The following is a 24,231-nucleotide window of genomic DNA, read 5'->3' on the forward strand; positions in this document are numbered from 1 at the left end:
AAAAGGATCCTAAAACCATTTGTGAAGTAAACATAATATGACGTCATGAGGCTCCGCCCATCCACCAGGTAGGCAGTAAGTCACTAACAGGTGAATGGATATGCTTACACAGTCTAGGCTTCAACAAATTCGATAATGGCCAGCAGGATATGGAATTGTCCCCATGGCTGCAAGACTGCATTTGTGCTACAGATTGCCACTTTGTATACAAGCAAGAAGGCCCGTGGCAAGATTTACTAAAGCGTGAACAGGTAATTATTTCTATACTGGGTAATAGTTACTTGGGCAGGAGCTGTTAGACAATTCCATCATTTTGAGGAGGAGTACTGGAAGTCAGACAATAGCCATGAGAGTGTGGAACCAGTCATCATTGACATCGCTAGCAACGATGAGGACGGGGATGATGACCTCTTCCTCGAGAGTGACTATGAAGACATTTTGTAAATAAATTGTATAGTGTTGGACGTTTTATTTGTACATCTAAAACATATCTATTAAAACACAATGATTATAACAATATTTTCCTCATTCAAACTGATTTCAATATCTTTTCCTTTCCATGCTTATCAATATAAATCATGTTACATTTGACTGATATTAAGTAGGTAAATAATAGCTTGCCCTCAAAATCTTGACTCCTACCATTACCTTTTATTTACAGCAAGTATACGATCACTGTTTAGGGTGCTGTATGATATAAATAACAAAAACATAAAAACAGCAGCGGGTTACATTAACTGAAATAAAACAATGACGTAGATCTTTATACCTCTAAAAACTGAGTGGAATTAGGTATCACTGCTTTTCATTTGAATTCTACTTCTAGTGAATGCTCCTGACTTGCTGCAAATAGAAGGATAAACTGTAGTGTCAAAACCTGAGGTAAAACAAAATTGATTGGCTTTTTGTATTCCCGCCCTGAATAGATGTAGATCTAACAAATGAGCTATAGACTGGTTCATTATGTGGATGAATTACATACACTGAATTATATATAAAGTAGAAACAATACAAATATCAAGAAATGGAAGAATTCTAATTTAACAACTTCGCCCCAACAACTGCTGTGGAAGTTGCGATGAAACCTCCACAAAGTAGTCATCCAATAATGATAGTTGATAATAATATTAAAATGATTGAGACTGATAATGCAATCAAGGGGATAATGATAAATCCTGCTCGCTATCATTGACATCGCTGAAGCCTAAGATGGGTACTAATATCAATTAGTGAATATGTCATTGGCAAGTGGGCAGAGCCACAGTGAAGAGACGTTTTCCCCCTTATGTAAACTTCTCGTCACCGTGGGTGGAGCCTGATGACGTCATAGGTTAACGTCACTATTGTGTTCAAAACCCTTACCTGCGATTTTGATGGCTCTGGCATAGGAAACACACTTTTACTCTGATAAATACCAGAACTATTGAACTTAGGGGTACTAAATAATACTTGCAAAAATTAGATAGGGTTATAAAACATACCCTCTCCAACTTTCAGCTTTATCCAATGCTTTGATAAAAAGGTGTTGCTGAAAAACCGTGTTTCATGGGTTCTGAATCCCTTAGTAGTCTATGTTCTTCATACTAAAATAAGGAGAACTGATTTCACTTGTGCTATAAGTAACAAAGATATCAGTTAGAATTTCTTACACACAGTATGCATCCTTGACTACTCCCGAGACAAGGTCACCAAGGAGAGATCCTAAACGTAGGCAGTAGTCGCCTAAATATCCCTGAGAAAGAAAAGATACGAGAAGAGACCATCACTTACGTTTTCCCATCCTTGCCGACACAAGAGACGATGTAGAAATCAGAATTAGTGAAAGTGAAATAATCATGAGTTGTAGTCGTTAAACCTCGTCTTGTTGCATCATCGCCATCACGCAACAGTTCTGCAATGTTTTTATAAGTATAGTTTTTCAGATTTACAGAGGAATATGCGTTGTGGATCATGAATATCAACACTGAAAGGGAAATTAAGAATAAAACGGTTTTAAAGGTGTTAAAAGAGGGAAACCTCACAGCTGCATTATGAAACAATTGTTAGGAGAGGTAAGAAAGTAGGATGGAAGACAAAATATGAACGGAGATAAAGTAAAAGGCATGAAAGGGGTTGCAGCTTGGGGCCAAAGGGATGCTTCAAAAAACCCTAAGTAATGCCTACAGTGCACCGGGCCGAGGTGCACTGATGGCACTACTCCTGTACTGGGCAGACCCTATGGGAGACTGCCCCTGCAAAAACATGATATCACATACATAGGTATCAAGACGATACACATCTGCATTTACTGAAATGTTTTAGGAAAATTTGTACATTTGTTTCCAAGTGGATATCCTAAAAGGTCAAGAATATACTCACCTGACAACCTGAATGATATCCAGCCATTACTCCACTGTTGATCTGATTCCATATCTATTCCACATGGCAATGCCCATTTCGATTTTGTGACATACTGAACCATTATATAGCATATATTATATAGCATCTGAATACCTAAACTGATTTACTACAAATATTTGACCTTGTGCCAAAATCAAAGACCAAAATGGAAGATTCGAAATTTGTATACCTCTGCACTATACTTTTGTCAGTGATGGATAACCTCTCCGAAATACTATACATCTTATTCAGTAAAGAGTATTCCACCTTGAAAAGAGAGATTAGCGTTAAAACAGAGTGCACTGCCATTCTAAAAAATCTTTTCCCTTTGTTTGTTTTGTTTGCTAAACTCCAGGATTTTTAGACGTCACAACTGCTAAAATAATCAAGCTGTATCATGGCGGCCAATGTGTATCATTGGTGTGCCAGAATTATGCCGAATCAATATTCCCACTTTATTTTCACTGAAATTAAGAGAATTAACCAAAATTGAAATTAAATCCAGTAAAAGTATTGTGAGATTGTTTTGTCTATATTGTGGCACACCCAGACTCCTCCCGGACTGCCAAAAAGAACTTGCTGTGGTGCTGAGCTTCACCGAGTAGCCCATGTTATTATCTTTGATAAAAAAATTTCCTGCAATGAAAAGAAAATCATTAGAAGTCTGTGCATCATCCAGCAATTCTTCGACCTTAAAGCATGAGAAGGTACATGTACGAGATAATTCAGTGAAGTTTCATTACTCACAGCCACACGCATGAAATTGTAAAATACTAGCAAAGAAAACAGAATGTACTCAAGAAACAGAGCCGTTGCTTAGACCAGGATTGACAGAGAGCAAAACCCCACTATGAAGTAAGCCCAATATACATGTCTTTGACAAAGCTTCCATCTGGAGGGAAAGCCATATGAATCATTCCCAGAATTGGCAGGTTTAGGAAAAGCTTGCTGATTTCTTTTTAGTTGTATCAGTTATCTGGAATGGTTACAATACAGCCCATTCTCCCACTTCATTCCCCTAAACTGGGTGCACTCTTCAGTTTAGCATGGATAGAGGAGGGGTCATACCAGATTGTTTTCTGGCTAGTAGGACAACTGAAGTTAAATGAAGGAAAACAGTAACAGTCAGACAGAAACAGACTGAATGAGATATTGATGACAAAAATAAACCAAATATCTAGAAAGAAATGAGTTGAGATCAACTCTACCGTACATTTACATGCTGGATTCAGTTAAACTCGAAACGAGCTCTAAGGCACAGCTGAGTTGAAATTTTTCTCTTGGCATAAAATTGCTATTATCGTACTTTCAACCTAAATATGCTTAGGTTTGCATCCTGTTCAGGGTGTGAGCATTTACTTATAAAATTACCTTTGAATAGAAGTTATTCCAAAGATAAAATTTAAATATATATATATATATATATATATATATATATATATATATATATATATATATATATATATATATATATATATGTATGTATGTATGTATGTATATATATATATGTATATATATATATATATATATATATATATATATATATATATATATATATATATATATATATATATATATATATATATATGTATATGTATATATAGGCTACCTTTTAACCTTAAAAAATCACCCCCAAAATGAGGGTTATCTTATACAATGAGTACAAAAGCAATCCTTAAATCGTGCTGAGATTTTTAATGATAGGCTTGTAGCGAAGGTGTGAGTAAGAGGCTGCGTCTACAAACTTATTAATTTATTCAAGACAACAAACAGACAGGTCAAGAGCTCTTGCAAGCGGAAATGTTGTGACTGACATGAGGCGAACGAAATAGAGATTAACATTCATTCAACTATGTTTGTTTGAGAACGGAAAATGGTACATAATTCTTTATACAAGTTATGGACCTACACGATTGTCCATCTTACCTGGCCATCCGAACTCATACCCTGTGGGCATCCATTCCTCACAACGAACATCTCCTGATGTACGTGCTGAGCGTGCATGTATAAGAAACACAGCCAACAGCATACACCCTTTTTAATATATACCTTCGTCCATAATCATGTCACATCAAGTGCACCATTCCTACTGGAAGTAATACAAGCTGACATTGCATTACTTCCAGTAGCAATGATACATTTGACGTGACATGGTTATGGGCGATAGTATATATTAAAAAGGGTGTATGCTGTTGGCTGTTTCTTATACATACTTGCTCAGCATGTATGTCAGGAGATGTTCATTGTGATGAGTGGATGCCCGCAAGGTATGAGTTCAGACGGCCAGGTAAGATAGACAATCGTGTAGGCCCATGTGGGACCATGGAAACTCAGGCAGTTCTGCTGTCAACTGTTATCTGGTAGGCTTTGTCTTTTCTTTGGATGACCCGGTATGGTCACAAGTAGGCTGGGGAGAAGGGGGCTCAGTGTCGTATGAATGTATATTTCACGTTCTGCAGCTCGTTGAGGACATACACTTTTTTGGCTATGCCACAGGTCGTCTAGGCTGGCATTATCTGTTCTAATGCTTTACGGATGATGGATGGGGATGTCGGGCTTGTTGGATATTGAAAGATGTCTGCTGGCAACGTTAATGCTTGTCCGTACAGGGCTTCTGCTGGAGATGCATTGAATGCTGCACATGGAGATGTTCTCGGGCCTGGTAGGGCTCTTGGAACTCTTTTCTCCAGCTCCCACCTTGACATTTGGTGGTGAGTGATGCTTTCAACGATCAGTGTAGCCTTTCGATGATACCATTGGCTTCTGGGTTGTGGGCCGTCGTGTGTACTATCTTTGTCTCCAAACTGTCTGTGAGGGTATGCCATAAACTGGATGTGAAGTTGGCTCCCCTATCACCCATAATGACTTGTGGGACTCCATGTCTGCTGACCCATCCGATGAGAGCTTTCACACAGCTCTCCGCCGTCTGTTGCTGTATTGGTAGTGCTTCTGGCCACCTGGTATTTGGAGGAGGGGCTAGAGGGCCGACTATGCCAATGTGGATGTGGGTGAGATGGCGGTGTGTTGTGTGAAACTCTCATATTCCACTCTCTACATGCCTCATTACTTTTGACATCTGACATAGAAGGCATTCTCTTGTCCACTTTTTTATGTTGGCTTCCATTCCCGGCCAGACATACCATTCCGTTACAATTTGGGTGGTTGTGCGGCCTGATGGGTGGGACAGGTTGTGGGCAAGGTTGAAAGTCTTCCTTTTGAGACCTGATGACATGTAGGGCCAAAGGCATCCGGTACTGGTTTCGCAGGTGATGGTTGTCTCTCTGTTGTTGATAGATAGGACACTCCATGTGAGGGCGTTGTCTTTTTGTGCCTTTGCTTTTTCGGGATAGGCTATCCTGATCTGGATGGTGTTGGTGCAGTTTCTTGATAGTGTGTTGGCTACGGTGTTTGAAGACTCCTTCAGGTACCTGATGGCGCAGGAGTGTCCTGCTATTGCAGACAGTTGATGCTGCTGCCGTGCTGACCAAGCATCTGTGGTTTTTGTGGAGGTGCATACCATGGGTTGGTGGGCCGTTTGTATGATGAACTGCCTTCTTTCGATCATGTGATGGAAGTGGTGGATGGCTTTGTGGACTGCCAGGAGTTCTCTATCAAACGTGAAATACTTTTGTTCCGCTGCTGTTAAGTTTTTACTGAAAAAAGCCAATGGCTGGCAACCATCATCTGTGTCCTGCTCCAGTACCATGCCCATCGCCCTGTTACTCACGTCAGTCATCAAAGTGAGGGACCTTTGGGGTAGAGGAAAGATTAATGTGGCTGCAGAAGTTATTGCCTGCTTTGCTAATAAAAATGTGTTATCTTGAATATTTGACCAACACAATTTTTTGGGTTTCCCTTTTAAACAATTATAAATCCGACTCATGATTTTAGCAATACTGGATATAAATTGATGGTAGTAGTTAATTAGTCCTGAAAATCTTGTACTGCTTTGGCTGTGGTTGGTGTCGGGAAGTCGGTGATTGCTTTCACTTTTGTTGGGAGGGGTTTGATGCCGTCTGGGCTCATTTGATATCTCAGATATTCCACCATCATTTTTGCCCACTTGCATTTGTCTTTCTTTGCTACAAGTCTGTTTTCCTTGAGCATTTGTAGTACCCTTTTGATATCTTTTAGGTGTTGCTTGAGGTTGGGGCTAAATACCAGGATGTTATCGATGTCAAGGCTGAAGCAGCTGTAATTAAATGTGTAGGTGCCGAAGGGGGTGATAATTGTTGTCTTCTCTATGTCTTTCTTCACAACTGGAAATTGGAAGTATCCCTTCAGCAGATCTATTTTGGTGAAGACTTTGGCTCCGTTCATTTGGTTGGTGATGTCTGCTATGTTCAGCAACAGGTATCTGTCAGGCTTCATTTAAACATTTAGCCGTTGATAGTCTCCACATGGCCACCGTGTTCCACCGGGTTTTGGCACCATGTGGAGGGGGGATTCCCATGGGCTGGCATCTCACCTTTGATAGTTTCCACATGGCCACCGTGTTCCACCAAGTTTTGGTACCATGTGGAGGGGGGATTCCCATGGGCTGGCATCTCTCTGGCATATTCCTGCCTTTTCCATTTTCCTGAATATTTGTTTGGTGTGGGCAAGTTTTTCCTGGGCTAAACATCTGAAGCAGGTGTGGACTTGGGGACCTTCTATTTCATTGTGGAGCTGGATGTTGTTCTTTGCTGGTTTGGTTGTCGTGCTGCAGGTTGTCTTTGAAGACCTATGGGAACTCCTGTAGGAGGCATCTTATTTCTGGCGGTGGGGTGGCTGATGCGATGGGTACGGTTTGTCGTATCCACTGCTGTGATGATGATGTGGGGGCAGTTTTCGGGATCAGCTGTTTTGATGCTGTGTCCACCAGCAAGTTGTGTTTTTTTAGGAAGTCTGCTCCTAAAAGTGCTAATGTTATGTCTGCTGTGATGAATGTCCAGCTGTATTCTTTCCTGCTGAATGACAGTTTAATTGTCAGCCTCCCGTATAGCTTGAGTGATGCTCCATTAGCGGTAGATACATGGATGTTGGTGGGTTGGGTGGGGATGAGTTGTTCATGAGGGCTGGCTGGTATGAATGTTTTGTGTGCCCGTGTCAACGAGGAATTGTGTTCGACCTCCCGTCCTTTATGAAGAAGCATGTTGAGCCTTTACTTTCGTACCTGGAAAAAAGGCAGCGGTAAGCAGGCTCAGCTTCTCTTACAAGGCAATCAGTCTGTTCACTGCTGACGTTTAGTTTTTTGGGTCACAGATGTGACCCTCTTGCATGTTTTTTAAAACAGGCAGCCTTTGTCACATTATTTCCAAATCTCCAATGGAAGAAGCACATTTTCTTCTGTCTGGTCTTCCCCTCGATGAATTGTTTGGGAAAGCTCTGCTTGTGGATGGGGACAGCTGATCCCTCTGGGTTGACAGCTGGGACCGTCGTTCTGCTGCTGCTACGGGTGGCTGGGTGGGCTCCGCTGTCTTGTGGGCCATGTGTGTAGTGTCGACCAATTTTAGGAATTCTTTGATGGGTATGGTGGAGGCGTTGGGCATGGCCACCACTGTTTGGCAGGGCAGTTTTGGGAGAAGGACCTCTCTCACAAGGCCCAGGGTTGACTCGGGTTGGCCATCTGCGGCGGGTAGCATTATTAGCTGCCACAATCGCTTGTAGATGTGCGATGGCTGATCGTCTCCTATGGCTGCCCCCACTTTATTCAGGAATTTCTTGGCTCTTAGGGTGGGTGGCACACTGAAGGATGACTTCAGCTGATCCTCCAGTGATTTGTAGGTGACAAGGGATTGATGTTCTGCAAGCCATCCTGCAACTTGCTCGGAAACATTGTCTGGCAGGAATTCGAGGACTGCATCGGCTTTGCATGCTGAGGAGGTAATTTTCTTTGATCAGAAAATTGTCTCCACCCTGAAGAACCAAGCTTCTGGGTTGTGGGGCGTGAATGGGGCCAGATGTATGGAGGCGGTGGTGACGGTGTTGCGGAGAGGTTGGTATCATTGGGGCTGGCTAGGCTCGTCATCTCCATGGTCACCAATGTAGCAAAGGCGTGAGTAAGAGGCTGTGTCTACAAACATACTAATTTATTCAAGACAACAAACAGACAGGACAAGAGCTCTTGTGAGCGGAAATGTAGTGCCTGACAATGGAAAATGGTACATAATTCTATACACAAGTTACAGACAGTGTTCTGATAAATATAGCTGGAAAGCTGACACTATATCACTTCCAGTAGGAGTGATACATTTGATGTGACATGATTATGGACAATAGTATACATTACAAAGGATGTATGCTGTTGGCTGTGTTTCTTTTACACACGTGCTCGGCGTGTATGTCAGGAGGTGTTTGTTGTGAGGAGTGGATGCCCGAAGGGTATGCGTTATAATGACATATTCATTGCTTGTTCAGGCTATAGCAAAATCCACCGCTCTTTGCAGCTAAGCCCCGCCCACTGCACGCCAGTGATTGGCTAGCTCTCCAAAGGGGACTGACATCACACAAATTAACAGTCCATATGATTACCTGAACGGACTTGACCCCGTTCAGTCAAGTTGACCTCCGTGCACGAGAGATGACATCACAGATATGAGTTCCTGGAGTTGTGAAGTGCGCAACTGATATCTTTGCTAAAAGGTATATTAAGTTATATAATATCATTATGAATATCTTGGATCATTCGGTCTGAGCATCTTATTTTGTTTATCATGGCCAGCCTAAATACACAAGCATCTTGCATTTTTTTAATTGGTGTTAGCCTACATAAGCAGTTCCACATAGACAAAATTAATTTAATTAAATTGGAGCAGAGACTTATGCAGCCAGTGCTGATGGGAATTAATTCATCATAATCCTGCATGTCAAATGCTAAGATTATTGTGAGATTAGGCCTACATATCAAATTCTTCCATTTTGAGGGCACGACAAGGCATGGGTCTGCATGCCAATTTCTTATATTTTGAGGCAATGGCATGGCATAGGCCTACACATCATATTCTCATATTTGGAGGCAATGACAGGGCATAGACCTACACGTCAATTTCTTATTGCAAATAGTTTTCTACCCGTATCTGTTGGAAATAGAGTAGCTTTCAATCAATATAGTAGTTTTGACCCTACAATACGTAATGTACAGGCATACAGCGGAATGTACTCGTATAAGCACGTGCATATACACATGCATGTGTACACACGTCGATGGCCATAGTAATTACAACGCCACTTATACTACAGAGAATAATAGTAAAATGTGTGGCCAAGTACTCAATGGCGCACATAGACCGATCATAGGGCTGTCTCAGCCTTACACACAACTATCAAACTGCTCTTAATAAATTATATGGAAAATGTATTAACAAAAGTGATAACAAATTATATTGCTGTAATGATTATGGTAGGAAGCAACATAATATATATAACGAAATAAGAAAAAAAAAATAACAGCTGAATAAGACATGTATGACATGACCCAAACGTGTCTTCGAGTAACCCATGATTCATTTGATTTTAGGGCATTCTTGTAGGAGGACTTTAACTTGTAGATTACCCTGTTCGACAAAAGGATACATAAGAAGTCAGTAAGTTCTCTCTCTCTCTCTCTCTCTCTCTCTCTCTCTCTCTCTCTCTCTCTCTCTCTCTCTCTCTCTTGTTAGGGGAATATTCTAGGCTGTATTCATAAAGATCTCAAATACTTTAATTATGGCAAATGACTAAATTTCTTTTAACAATGGTAAGCAGGTAATACTTTATCCTTTTATGAATAGGTCTTTCTTTATTCTGCAGTGTTAGCTAACCATGTGAAGAGTTTTTGAAGACACAGCAAGAAGCATAACAGCAGCAACAAAAACAAGAATAGGCTAACCGTGACAACAAGAAGAACCACAGCAAAACGGCTGAATATAAGATAAGTCTGTAATATGTTTGGATTATAATCCAAACGTCATAAACTGCGTAAACTAACAAGAAGACACTGAACATTATAAGTCTACATCATTTTTTTATGATTCTATTATTACGAAAGGAGATAATGTCCTTAAGAAAATTCTAAGCAAATTGTATTCTGTGTGACTGGTATAGCCTGTCATACTGTAACTTCAAGCTAAACATGGGCTATTCTGGTTTTGAAGAGTGCAGTCACTGCTTGTCATCCCACCGAATATGTAAACGATTACAATGAAATCGATTATATGACTATTTAAATGTGATCAAATTTATTGAAATCAATATGGAATACCAGTCTGCATAGCTCTACAACAGTCTTTGTGTTTAAATGTTGGATGGTGAACATGCTTGACAACATCAGACAGTAATCACCATTTCAAGTGTACAGATTCTAACGCAGACATTCCATGTGTCACCTCCACGGTCAGGTGAACCTCAATTACGAATAACTGCATTGTAGCATCGCGGAACACTGCTGACTTCATTCACATTTTCTTATTTTTATACCATTTTTATGATTTTATTTCAGGGGATGATATAACGTCTCCTTTCGATGATCAGCAGAACTTATTTAAGTTCAGTAAAACAACTACTGCTAAATCAATGAAGATGAAAAGAACCACAGATTAACAAACTTTTTAAAACCATTGCCAACCAATCAGCTTCAAGGAATGTTTGTGACATACTGTAAGCAGCAGGCAGGGTTTAGCTGCAAAGAGCAGTGGATTTTGCTATAAGTATTATGCAAATTGGAGGTTGACTCCTGGATGGTGTCTCCATCATCAGGAAATTTCAGTAGATCAAAACACCAGAGTTTTGGTGTGTACAGATCTACAACTCCTGCTCCTGGCGTAAGAGATGCACGTATGGCTATCATTCCTTCAGTCCTGGGACCTCATATATGCATTTTCTTCATTATGTGATCAGCTTTATGGTGCAATTTATTTTCACTGAGAGCTCAGCATACATGACATTAATAGCAGAGGCCCTTGGTTGCTAATTCTTATACCTTGCATTCTTAACTATAGTAAAAGCCAGGGCTCATTGCGGCTAAGCCCCGCCCACTGCAAGCCAGTGATTGGCTAGCTCTCGAAAGGGGAATGAGGTCACACTAATTAACAGTCCATATGATTACCAGTATGAATTTGACTCCATTCGGTAATGCTGAGCTCCATGCATGAATAATGACACCACAGATCTGAGCTCCAAGAGTTGTGAAGTATGCAGGTGATATCTCCAGTAAAAGATATATAAGTTACATAATATCATTGTGAAGATCTTGGATAATTTTATCTGTGCAATTATCTTCTTTTGATCCTGCACAACCTAAATACACAAGCATCTTTTTTTTTTTTAATTGGTGTTGGCCTACATGAGCGATCCTGCAAGTCAAATGTTAATATTGTGAGATTAGACCTTCATATCAAATTCTTATATTTTGGTGCAATGATAGGGCATAGGCCTACACGTCAATTTCTGATGTTTTGAGGCAATGACGGGGCTAGGCCTGCATGTCAATTTCTTATATTCTCAGGCAAGGACAGGGCATTGGCCTACACATCAATTTCTTATATTTTGAGGCAATGACAGGGCATAGGTCTAAATGTCAATTTCTGATATTTTTGAGGCAATGGCATTAAGGGCATTTTGAGGTCTACACGTCAATTTCTGATGTTTTTAGGCAATGATGGGGCATAGGCCTACATGTCAATTTCTTATATTCTCAGGCAATGACAGGGCATAGACTACACATCAATTTCTTATATTTTGAGGCAATGACAGGGCATAGGTCTAAATGTCAATTTTTGATATTTTTGAGGCAATGGCAGGGCATAGGCCTACACGTCAATTTCTGATGTTTTTAGGCAATGACGGGGCATAGGCCTACATGTCAATTTCTTATATTCTCAGGCAAGGACAGGGCATTGGCCTACACATCAATTTCTTATATTTTGAGGCAATGACAGAGCATAGGTCTAAATGTCAATTTCTGATATTTTTGAGGCAATGGCAGGGCATAGGTCTACATGTCAATTTCTGATATTTTTGAGGCAGTGACAAGGCACAGACCTACACATCATTTTCTTATATTTTGAGGCAATGACAGGGCATAGACCTATATGTCAATTTCTTATATTTTGAAGCAATGACAGGGCATAGACTACACGTCAATTTCTTATATTTTGAAGCAATGACAGGGCATAGACTACACATCAATGTCTTGTATTTTGAGGCAATGACAAGGCATAGACCTATGCGTCAATTTCTTATATTTTGAGGCAATGACAGGGCATAGGCCTACACGTCAATTTCTTATATTTTGAGGCAATGACAGGGCATAGGACTACACGTCAGTTCCTTATATTTTGAGGCAATGACAGGGCATAGACCTACACGTCAATTTCTTATATTTTGAGGCAGTGACAAGGCATAGACCTGCACATCAATTTCTTATATTTTGAGGCAATGACAATGCATAGGACTACACGTCAGTTTCTTATATCTTGAGGCAATGACAGGGCACAGACCTACACGTCAATTTCTTATATTTTGAGGCAGTGTCAAGGCATAGACCTACACATCAATTTCTTATATTTTGAGGCAATGACAAGGCATAGACCTACACGTCAATTTCTGATATTTTGAAGCAATGACAGGGCATAGACTACACGTCAATTTCTTATATTTTGAGGCAATGACAAGGCATAGACCTACGCGTCAATTTCTTATATTTTGAAGCAATGACAGGGCATAGTCCTACACGTCTATTTCTTATATTTTGAGGCAATGACAGGGCATAGACCTACACGTCAATTTCTTATATTTTGAAGCAATGACAGGGCATAGACTACACGTCAATTTCTTATATTTTGAGGCAATGACAAGGCATAGACCTACGCGTCAATTTCTTATATTTTGAAGCAATGACAGGGCATAGACCTACACGTCTATTTCTTATATTTTGAGGCAATGACAGGGCATAGACCTACACGTCAATTTCTTATATTTTGAAGCAATGACAGGGCATAGACCTACACGTCAATTTCTTATTGCAAATAGTTTTCTACCCGTATCTGTTGGGAATAGAGTAGCTTTCAATCAATATAGTAGCTTCGACCCTACGATACATAATGTACATGCATACAATGGAATGTACACATATAAGCACATGCATATACACATACATGTGTACACGCGTCGATGGCCATAGTAATTATAACACCACTTATACTACAGAGAATAATAGTAAAACTTGTGAGTGAGTATGTACCCAACGGCGCACATAGACCGATCATAGGGCTGTCTCAGCTTTACACATAACTATCGAACAGTACTGCTCTTAATAAATTATATAGAAAATATATTAACAAAAGTGAAAACAAATTATATTGCTGTAATGATTAAATATAAGGCTGCTTTAGCATTTCTGTGACAGTGAAGATTATGGTAGGAAGCATCGAAAAATACTTAACGAAATAAGAAAAAAAATAAATGATAGGTGAAAAAGACATGTACGACATAATCCAAACAAGACTTCGGGCATCCCACGATTCATTTGATTTTATGGGCATTCTTGTAGATTGCCCTGTTGGACAAAAGGATACATTAAGAGTCAGTAAATTCTCTCTCTCTCTCTCTCTCTCTCTCTCTCTCTCTCTCTCTCTCTCTCTCTCTGTATGTTGTTAGGAGAATATTCTTGCATAGACTGTATTCATAAAGATCTTGATTACTTTTAAAAGAAATGACTAAATTTCAATTAACAATAGTAAGCAGATAATTCTTTACACTAGTATTTTATGAATATGTCTATGTTTATTCTGCAATGTTAGGTCACCATATGAAAAGTTTTCGAAGACACTACAAACACCATGATAGCAGCAACAAAAACAAGAATAACCACAACAAGAACCGCTATAAAACGGCTTAATATAAGAAAGGCCTGTAATCCAAACGTCATATGTTGCGTAAAACGACAAAAAGACATAGGACAGTATAGGTCTACGTCATTTTTCATGATACTGTTATTTCTAAAAGAGATTATATCCTTAAGAATATTCTCAGCAAATTATATCCAATATAACTCGTATAACCTATCATACTGTAACTTTAAGCTAAACATAGGCCTATTCTGGTTTTGAAGAGTGCAGTCACTCCTTGTCATCCCACCGAATGTGTAAACGATTGCAATGAAATCGATTTTATGACTATTAAAATGTGGTCAAATTTCCTGAAATCAATATGAAATACCAGTCTTCAAAGCTCTACAACAGTCTTTGTGTTTAAATTCTGAATGGTGAACACGCTTGACAATATCAGATGGTAATTATCATCGTCCGTTAATTTAAGTGCACCGATTCGAATGCATGCATTCCCCCTGTCACCTCCGTGGTCAGGTGAACTTCATTTACAAAAAAACAGCATTGCAGGATCGCGGAACACTCCTGACTTCATTTATTTTTTTTAACCCTTTTTAGTTAGATGTGTATTATGATGTTATTTCAGGGGATAATATAACGTTTCCTTTTGATAATCAGCACAACTTATCTTTGCTCAGTAAAATAACCATTGCTAATTTAATGAAGATGGAAAGAGCCACATTTTAACCAGCTTTCCGAAACCATTGCCAACCAGTCAGCTTCAAGGAATGGTCGTGACGTCAGCAGTGGGAGGGGCTTAGATGCAAAGAGCCATGGATTTTGCTATATTCGCAAACAAATCTGTCAAAAAAATAGTGGCTTGCTTAGCCCGTTCCATCTCATCTGTCACTGAATAAGAAATGTCGTTGGGAGAAATAATGTTCCATGTCACGCGACAGCTGGCGTCAACTTCACCCAGCGCGCATCACCAAATGCCTTTTGCCCACGCACCTCAAAAATGAGCGTGTTCCAACGACAGACCCCGATCTGGTGCATTTTTCGTCACCACATGCGTGAGCATGCGCATGGGAATGCACAGTGTAGATTAAAATCGATAACATTTTACTAATGACTTGACAAATGAATGCAGGTTCAAACTGAATTTATATTACCTTAATATAAAGTTTCTCGAACATAAGAGAAAATTAAGAGTTTAACTGTTTCTTGAAACTGCAACTGTTTCTCGAGCATATGAGAAAATTGCAGTTCACCTATTTCTCTAAACCGCGAAAGAAAATGGTGCTAGGGAACAAGACAATAGCCTATACAGAATAAAAAATAATATTCTCATAAGCTATGCTTTGTCACTTAGTAGGTCACTCTAACGTCACTCTAACTGCACAAGAAAATAGTAGCCCACAGAATTGCTGCAAAACAGGCTAATGGAAATGATTATGCGGTTGCTGAACTAACGTGCCAGAAAGATGAACATAAAGTAGGCCAGCACAGCTCAGACTCTGTTGGCAGACGCGGGTGAGTGGGTGGAGCCACAAAGAATATGGTCCATTGCAACAGATCTACAACAAACACTGTCTTCCTGGAAGCTTAGCATCGCTGTTGCGTAATACAAATGCAAACTTTAGGTTTATAATTTATGTATCTTTGATGCTGCTATCCGAAAAGAGATCCTGTTTGCATGGGGTGAAATAGGTTGGGCATGGCTCTGATGAGACCCTGAAGCTACCCGAAAAAAAAATATTGAAAAAAACACTTGCAATTAATGGTAAGAGGTTCCATACCCCCAGGATTTTGTGCTAATCGTTGACGTTAAAATAAGAATATGTCTCTCGTCCTGTTTGCCCAGAAAGACAAAGAGAACTGGATTAATTTTTGTAGCGTAAGCCATTCAGTGCTGTGATGAATGAACGTGATTTTAAAACAAATAAAAATCATATACATTTATACTGGAACACACACACACACATTAAATACATTTATGCAGGTTTCACGCGCACAATAAAAAAAAATTATTATTACATAAATATGGGTATAAATCAGAAAAACTTATACAAAACTGCATAGATTTGTATCTTTTAAAAGCTTCATTAAATCTAAAACATTGCAATTGTTATCTAAAATTTGACAAAGGTAGCGCCTATGGAACGTACGATAATAAAATTCACAAGCCAGAAAGAAGCAAGTGCTCCACTATCAGGCCAGCAAGACAGTGGACATACTGTACACAGGTGGATTACTTTTCACTAATCAAAAGCTGAGTTGAAAATGTGCGGCCAATTCAAAGGCGAGAAAGACGTGTTTCATAGTCTCTGTTAATGTTGTTACATGAAGGCCAGGGTTGGATATTTGCTCGAATTTTTTTGTATTTTCTATCATTTAGGAGTAAGGGAGGGGCCTAACTCTCCTGCCATACTTTTCCTTATTTACTGATATATGACGTTTCATCTCAGTATAAGGCACTCTCCTATAGCCTACTGCATTTTCTACAGATGCCTTCTTTGCTTTGTTATCAGCAGTCTCATTTCCAGAAATGCCAGCATGAGCTGGTAGGCTACCCAAGAACACTGAATGGACTCTGACTTAGAAGCTAGGCAAAACAATTTTCGTATTTTAGTTAAAACAGGGATACAATTACTCATGTGCTTTATTGCAGATGAACACCTAAAAGAATTTGAACATATAGTAAGATTATTACCTCTCATGTAATAGGCTTCTTCTATAGTAAAGAAGTGAAGCTGGATGCACAGTCCGACATTCTCCCGGAACCTATTACATCTTTGCTAACAATGGCACAAGCTACACCAGTCTTAGATCTGGATGCATCACCAAATATTATAATAGACTTTTTATGTATTTAATTATGAGCTACAAATCTGGCTTTTATTTCCTTGTCAGAAAGATCCTGCGTATTTGAAGATTTGACACAAACTTTAGCCCCTGGAGTCATCCGTGGTGGAAAATTATAAAATCTAAATGGTTCTCTTGAATGTATGAAATAGAAATTCTGCTACTTATTTTTACTTTAATGTATCTTTCTGATAAGAAAGAGATTATAAACCCTTATCCCTATTTTAATCAGTTGCTTGATAACTCCATTGCTCCAAATGGTATCATAAGCCTTCTGCAGGTTAAATAAAAATCCAATGGTTTGGCGCTGTTCAGCAAAACCTTGTTGAATTTGATTTTATAATATACAGTAAAGGGTCGAGTGTAGACTTATTCGTCCTGAATCCAAACTAAAAAGGTGACAGGAGTTTATTTGATTCAAGACACCACACTAATCGAGTATTTATCATGCTTTCCATTAATTTACATACACGTTTGGTATGGGCGATAGGTCTGTAACTACTGTAGAGGGATCTGGTGGATCTTTCTTTGGTTTGGCAATAGGAGATTTTCCAGCCCTTTGGAAGAATGTCCGTTCCCCAGATCTTGTTCATAGTCTTCAGTAAGAAGCCTCTGGCATCTTCAGAAAGTTGCTTTTCTACATCTTTTACAGAATAGTGTCCTCACTTGGAGATGTAGACTCAGTAGAAGGCAACGTATCTCTTAGTTCTTTTAGTGAGAATTTTGCATTCTATACTTCATTGCTTCTAAGATCCAACCTAGCTTGATAGTTCTTTATATTTTGAAAATTAAGGGAGAAATTGCTTGGACTGGAGACTTCAGCAAAATGACTCCCCGAATGTTCTGCCATTTCTTGAGGATTGGTAGTGAAGGAATTATCAAGTTTTACTCTCGGAATGGAGTTGGAATATATTTCCCTAATAATGTTCTTATTTTTTTTCATATAATTCTGGAGGGTATTTTTGAATTGATGCTATGTATATGATAAGACCACGATTCTCTTTTTGCTTTTCTGAAGTACTGCCTTTTTAGTTTTCTGGAAAAGAAAACTATTGTGCCAGATTTGTCTGTCCGTCCACATTTTATTTCTGGCTAAATTACGCTGATAAATTAACTTGCATTAGGGGATTCACTTTTCTTATATTTTTAAAAACATTTTCTAGTGATCTGCCTAAGGCTACTAAAAATTTCATTCCACCAGGGACCTGCTGGTCTTTTGAGCTAACGTGTAGAGATTAGAACAGATCCTGGGAATCCTATCAGCGTCTTGGGCTGAAGGTTCTTCTGAAGATGCAACAGTGTTCACAGATATGATAGCCCTGATTATTATTATTATTATTACTATTAAAATAGTTTAACCAGACCACTGAGCTGACTATCAGCTCTCACAGGGCTGGCCCGAAGGATCTGCATGAAATACCAGGTCTAGGTCAGAGACCAAGCACTGGGACCAAATAGGTCATTCAGTATGGTGATGAATGAATGAAAATTAAATTAAAAACTGTACAAAAGCGCATGCCCTCATACTGGAACACACACACCCACACAATAAATAAATTTACTCACGTTTCCATATATACACACTAAAAAGGTATATTAAAATTCAGAATGAGTTAAGTAACATTTTAAAATTTTGTTTTTAAGTTCTTTAAACACCCTAAGGGTTTTCGTATTTTTATTATTTACTTATCTTTATATTTTATTAATTAAATCACAGTTCCTCATTAACATTAAAATCGGAATTACTGAAAATGTAGAAGATTCAGATAAAATTTCTCTAATTGATATATTTCCAAAAGTGGACAGTCATTGGTGTCATGCTTCGGGCGCTCACACAAAACGTGTCTGACCGGTATCGTTGTCACCCTGCACTCTGAGCACTCGAGTCAGAACCACTTGCAATGCGCATAGTCTCTCTTGATATGATGAACTCCATTTTCTAACACCAGGTTTTGTTTGTTTTAATTTATCATTTTCAGGTTCTTCATTCCATACATTTTGTCATTTATTTACAACGACGATTGCTTTTATTTATCTTATATAGTCACTAATAGGGATATTTACATTTGCCCTTGCCATGTGGACTACTTCTTTAGCTGCTTTATCAGCCTCTTCGCTTCCTTTAATCCCTGCATGGGCAGGAATCCAACATCTTTCAATATTTTTTCCATTATTATATAACTTATGGAGTGAAAACTTAATCTGTTGTACAATATTATTTTTTGGATTGCAATTTTGAATGGCTTCTATAGCACTTCTGGAGGCGCTATAAATAACAAAATTATTAGAGGCTTCTTTAATCACTTTTATGGCTGATGCTATTGCACATAACTCAGCTGTAAAGACTGAGGCGTTGTCTGGCAGAGAGAACTGATACATTTTGTCTGGGGATACTGCAGCATATCCCACTCCGTATCAAGGAGGAGGAAATTTTACTATTGAAGGTAGCTGTATATTTATATTCAGTGACTCGAATAATCCTCTAGATGTGATTGGGAAGGGTGGTAAATATGTGGTAATAGATGCAGCTCTTAATTCAAATAATTTTTTGGTTGGAGAATCACTTGTCTGAATTCTCAGGGCTCTCTTCATGGAGAGAGAGACGTAGTTCATCACATTCAACCTGTATAGATGACTTTGGTGTGATCTAAAGGTTCCTGAACATATTTTAAGGCCTTCATTGTGAATTGGTTCCAACGCTTTCAGCATTGCATCTGATGCTGATCCTTATGTTTCGCTTCTATAGTCAATTAAAAGACATCACTATTGCTTTATACAGTACAGTAAGGGTATGTCTATCAGCTCCCCAAGTAGTGTTCGATAGTTTTTTAATTAGATTTAATGCTCTTTTACGTTTTGACACATTGGCCAATTGGTATACTATGATTACTGATTTTTAAATCTATTTTTTCACCTTTCTTCCGCTTTTCATTCTTAGAAATAAATAACAACTGCTTGAGTCTTATGTATGGATAATTTAAAGCCTACAGATGAGGTCCATTCATCTATTTTTATTATAGTTTTATTAAAGATTCGCTCTGCATGTTTTATGCGAGATGCTGATTAATATATGGTAAAATCATCCATACACAGGTTACTTTTTATTCCAGTAGGTAGATTATTACTGATATCATTTATCACTAAAATAAACAGTGTGCCACTAAGGATGCTTCCCTGTGGAACACCATTTTCAAATGGAAATGCTCTGGACAAAACATCATCAATTCTCACCTGAAAACTGCAATTTGTCAAAAAGTTTTGGATAAACCTAGGTAAATGTCCACAGATGCTGTTTTTATATAAAGTTTTTAATATTACATACCTCCAAGTAGTATCGTATGCCTTTTCAATGTCAAAAAAGACAGCTACAGTAATTTGATTTTGTTTGTGGTCTTCTAAACTGGATAGAGAATCCCATGTAGATCTGTTACACTGTGACCTGAACTGAGTGGGAGTCATAATTTTATTTTCTCGAATGTGCCATGTTAGTCGAGCATTTACCATTTTCTCTAATAATTTGCATAAGGAACTTGTTAAAGAAACTGGTCTGTAATTATTTATATTACTTGGATCCTTTCCAGGTTTGAGGATAGGAATGATTATAGCTTTACGCCATTCATCCGGAAATAAATTTCTAACCCATAAATTATTATAAAACTGTAATAATTATGACTTTGCCAAAAGTGCTAAGTGGCAGATCATCTCAAAACTAATATTTTCATCTCCAGGTGCAAATTTACTGCTGTTCAAGAGAGCATATTCCAACTCTTCCATATTAAGTTTTCTGTTATAATATATAACTTTTATTGTTTCAAAATTTAATATTATTAATTCTATATTATTTTTCTTTGAGCAGAAGTGTTCATCCAAAGTTTTATCACTACTTACATTTGCTACGTTTTCTCTGATTACATTACTTATTTCTTTTGGATACAGTTTTTTTTTTTTTGTCGTTTAATATGACATGTCTAAGTGGTTTAGCATGGGTACCATTTATTTTCCTGAATTTTTCCCATATTTTTTGTATGAGAGTATTATTAGAGAGATCTGATACAAATTTCTTCCATGAAATGATTCTTCCTTGAATTACTTCTTTTTTAAATTTTGCAGATATTTTGTTGCATAGAGGTTTTAATGTATCAATTTCTAGTAATAATATAGTAATCTTTTGTAAAGTTCCTTCCAGTATCAGTAATGCTTTACTTATTTTACTGAACTTTCTATTCAAATTATCTAATCCTCTCCCTACTGAATGTTTTATTTTTATTAATTCCGTTAGTTTTCAGAATACCATGGAACTTTGTGTTTTGTTGGATGAGGTTTTGATTCTGGTATTGCTTTATCAGCAGCAATTTTGATGAAATTAACAAGAAATCTATTAGTTTCATTATGATCATTTATAAACACAAATGGTGGGATATTCGTAGTGTGAAATTCATATCGTTCCCAATCTGCTTTATAAATGTTATATTGAGGGACATGCTTGGCAGGATCATTTTCTAATGATGAAATTAATATTGGGAAATGGTCACTGGTGAGCAAGTCGTCAACTGTATTCCAATCTAATCTGTCAACTATACTTGTTGCACATAAAGTTAAGTCTGCTGAGGAAAATGTTACATGTGTTCTGAAAAATATCTGCTGATTTCATCATCATTTATACAGCACATGTCATCTGAATCTATGAATCCTTTTATTTTATTTCCTGCTCTATTTGAGTTCGTACAATTACAGCCCCATATTGGGTTACGAGCATTGAGACCACTACTGTTAATGCAGGTTCCTTGGTATTGTTTAGTATATCTTTAAGTTTATCAGTGCCGTATTTTTATTAGATTAGTTGTATAAATTATAATTTACACAATTATCGTTTTTATTCGGATTTTCATACCCGATATTTGTAATTCAGTAATGTTTACAGGTACTTTGTCAAACATACTTTATGTACATATATGGCTGAACCTAAAAATTTCCTTTTTCCTCTCGTGATGTAGATGCTAAGGTGTATTTACCTATCGTTGAGACAGTTGACATGTTGTAAACATAATATCATTGGTTCATATTCTTTTAGTAATCGTTGCACTTCTCCTAGGTGTATTCTGGTCTATAGACCATTTACGTTCCATTGTATAACATAGCTATTGAAAATATTTTGTTATAGCCGTCGAGTTGTGCCTTCTTTTTTTGTATTATCAATTTGTATTTCCTCTAATAATTTACTCACGACATTTGCTTGTTTTTCTTTATAATATATTAAGTGTGCAATGCCCAAGCAACCTTTTTCATGGGTGTTCAAATCAGTGGTTTCTTTCTTTCTATATTTCATAAGATTTCTTATAATGTTTGTTATACCATCTTTTGTTGTGTTTTTGTTGTTATTGTGGGGGCAAGTAGCAAACCTTCCCGTGGTGCCCCTGTTAATCCTGACGGAGACCAATTACTGCATAACGCACAACACCCGAATCTTCTGTGGGGTGGTAAAAGGATAAACCCACGAACCTGAAAGTCATGAGTTTCAATGCAGAAGGCCTCTCAGCCACAAAATTGGAAAATCTCAGCAGTCTTAAAGTGGACATTTTACGTCTTCAAGAGACACATAAGGACTCAGTACCACCAAAAACGCCAGGCATGCATCTGGCAATCTACCACCCAGATCCCGTCCACCGTAGTGCAATATACGTGAAGGGGAAAGCCTTTACAGTGAACAGTGCTGACCTATAGGATGAGGGGATGGAGATACTCCAAATAGAGACCAAAAACATCAGCATCATGTCTGTGTACAAACCACCTCCGATGCCATTAAATGACCTCAAAATCACAACTGGGAAATAGGGCATCCTTAGTGATTGGATATTTCAATAGCCACAACTCCATATGGGGCTACAGCCAGAATAACACTGATGGAGAGGCTGTAGAAGAATGGGATCTAAATAGCAACCTAACCATTCTCCATAGCACAAAAGATAAACCATCTTTTATGAGCACAAGATAGAAGAGAGGATATAATCCTGACCTGGCATTTGTGTCATCTTGTCACTAACCAAACTTTGAAAAATCAGTCTGTGACCCAATTCCAAAATCTCAACACAGACCTATTGCTGTTAACATTAGACCCGTTATCAGAGCTCTTGAGTCTAAACCTATACCAAGATTCAACTTCCGAAAATCAAAGTGGGAATATTTCACATCAGAGCTGGATGACAAGATAAATAGCATCGAACCAGAACCAGACAACTATGAACTTTTCAAGAAACTTGTATGGACAGAGTCAAGGAAGCATATTCCAAGAGGAAGCAGAAATAATTATATCACATGTATCACAGACCAAGGTAAAGGGATTTACAAGGATTATACACAAGCATACAGTTTAGACCCGTTTGTCCAAGACACTAGGAGAGCTTTTGTTGGCCTCTGTAGCCAACGAGAAAAAGGAGAGATGGCAAGAACTGATAACCAGCACAGATATGACTCAGAGCAGTAAGAAAGCATGGAAAACAAGTAGTAAACTGATCTCGGATAAGAACACCCAAACAAGAACAGCTGCAGTAACACCTAACGCAAAAGCAAAACAACTCTTACTTAATGGAAAGCCATATAACAAAGAATGAGGATATCTCAAAAGAATAAAGGACGAAATGTAACGTGTCATGCAAGAAAATAATGAGGAGTTTGAACCATTTACTGTTGAAGAACTCCAAGAAGCCATGAAACACCTTAAACCTGGAAAAGCTGCTGGGTTGGATGACATTACATCTGAGATAATACTGCACTTTGGCAGCAAGACTAAATCATGGGTAGTGGCACTTCTTAACAACTGTGCAAAAACATTCCAGATCCCAAAACTATGGAGAAGAGCTAAAGTTGTGGCCTTACTAAAACCTGGCAAAGACCCAAAGATCCTTAAGAGCTATCGGCCAATACCTCTTCTCTGCATCTTATACAAACTGTATGAATGAATGATAATGGATCGCATATCTCCCACAGTCGAAGAGCAACTGACACCAGACCAGGCTGGCTTCAGGGCAGGAAGATCTTGTTGCTCTCGGTTACTTAGCCTCACTCAGTACATTGAGGATGGTTCTGAGCTTGGGAAAATCACAGGGGCAGTATTTGTTGACCTAACAGCAGCCTATGACACTGTGAACCACAGGTTGCTTCTTTTGAAACTTGGCAAAGTTATTCGCAACTCAAACATTGAACA

The 24,231-nt window shown here is 38.4% G+C and overlaps 1 protein-coding gene across 14 annotated transcripts in view; it reads right to left on the reverse strand.

Moving 5' to 3' along the window:
- Positions 1–24,231, reverse strand: part of LOC136851228 (uncharacterized) — a 354,709-nt gene that overhangs the window by 196,864 nt on the left and 133,614 nt on the right. For all 14 annotated transcript variants that reach the window (XM_067125171.1, XM_067125164.1, XM_067125170.1 and 11 more), the window contains one exon: positions 1,771–1,891. In XM_067125171.1, the coding sequence (XP_066981272.1) occupies positions 1,771–1,891 (121 nt within the window). The remainder of the gene's footprint in view (positions 1–1,770; positions 1,892–24,231) is intronic.

This window comes from Macrobrachium rosenbergii, chromosome 23, assembly GCF_040412425.1.
Source record: "Macrobrachium rosenbergii isolate ZJJX-2024 chromosome 23, ASM4041242v1, whole genome shotgun sequence".
Lineage (NCBI taxonomy): Eukaryota > Metazoa > Arthropoda > Malacostraca > Decapoda > Palaemonidae > Macrobrachium > Macrobrachium rosenbergii.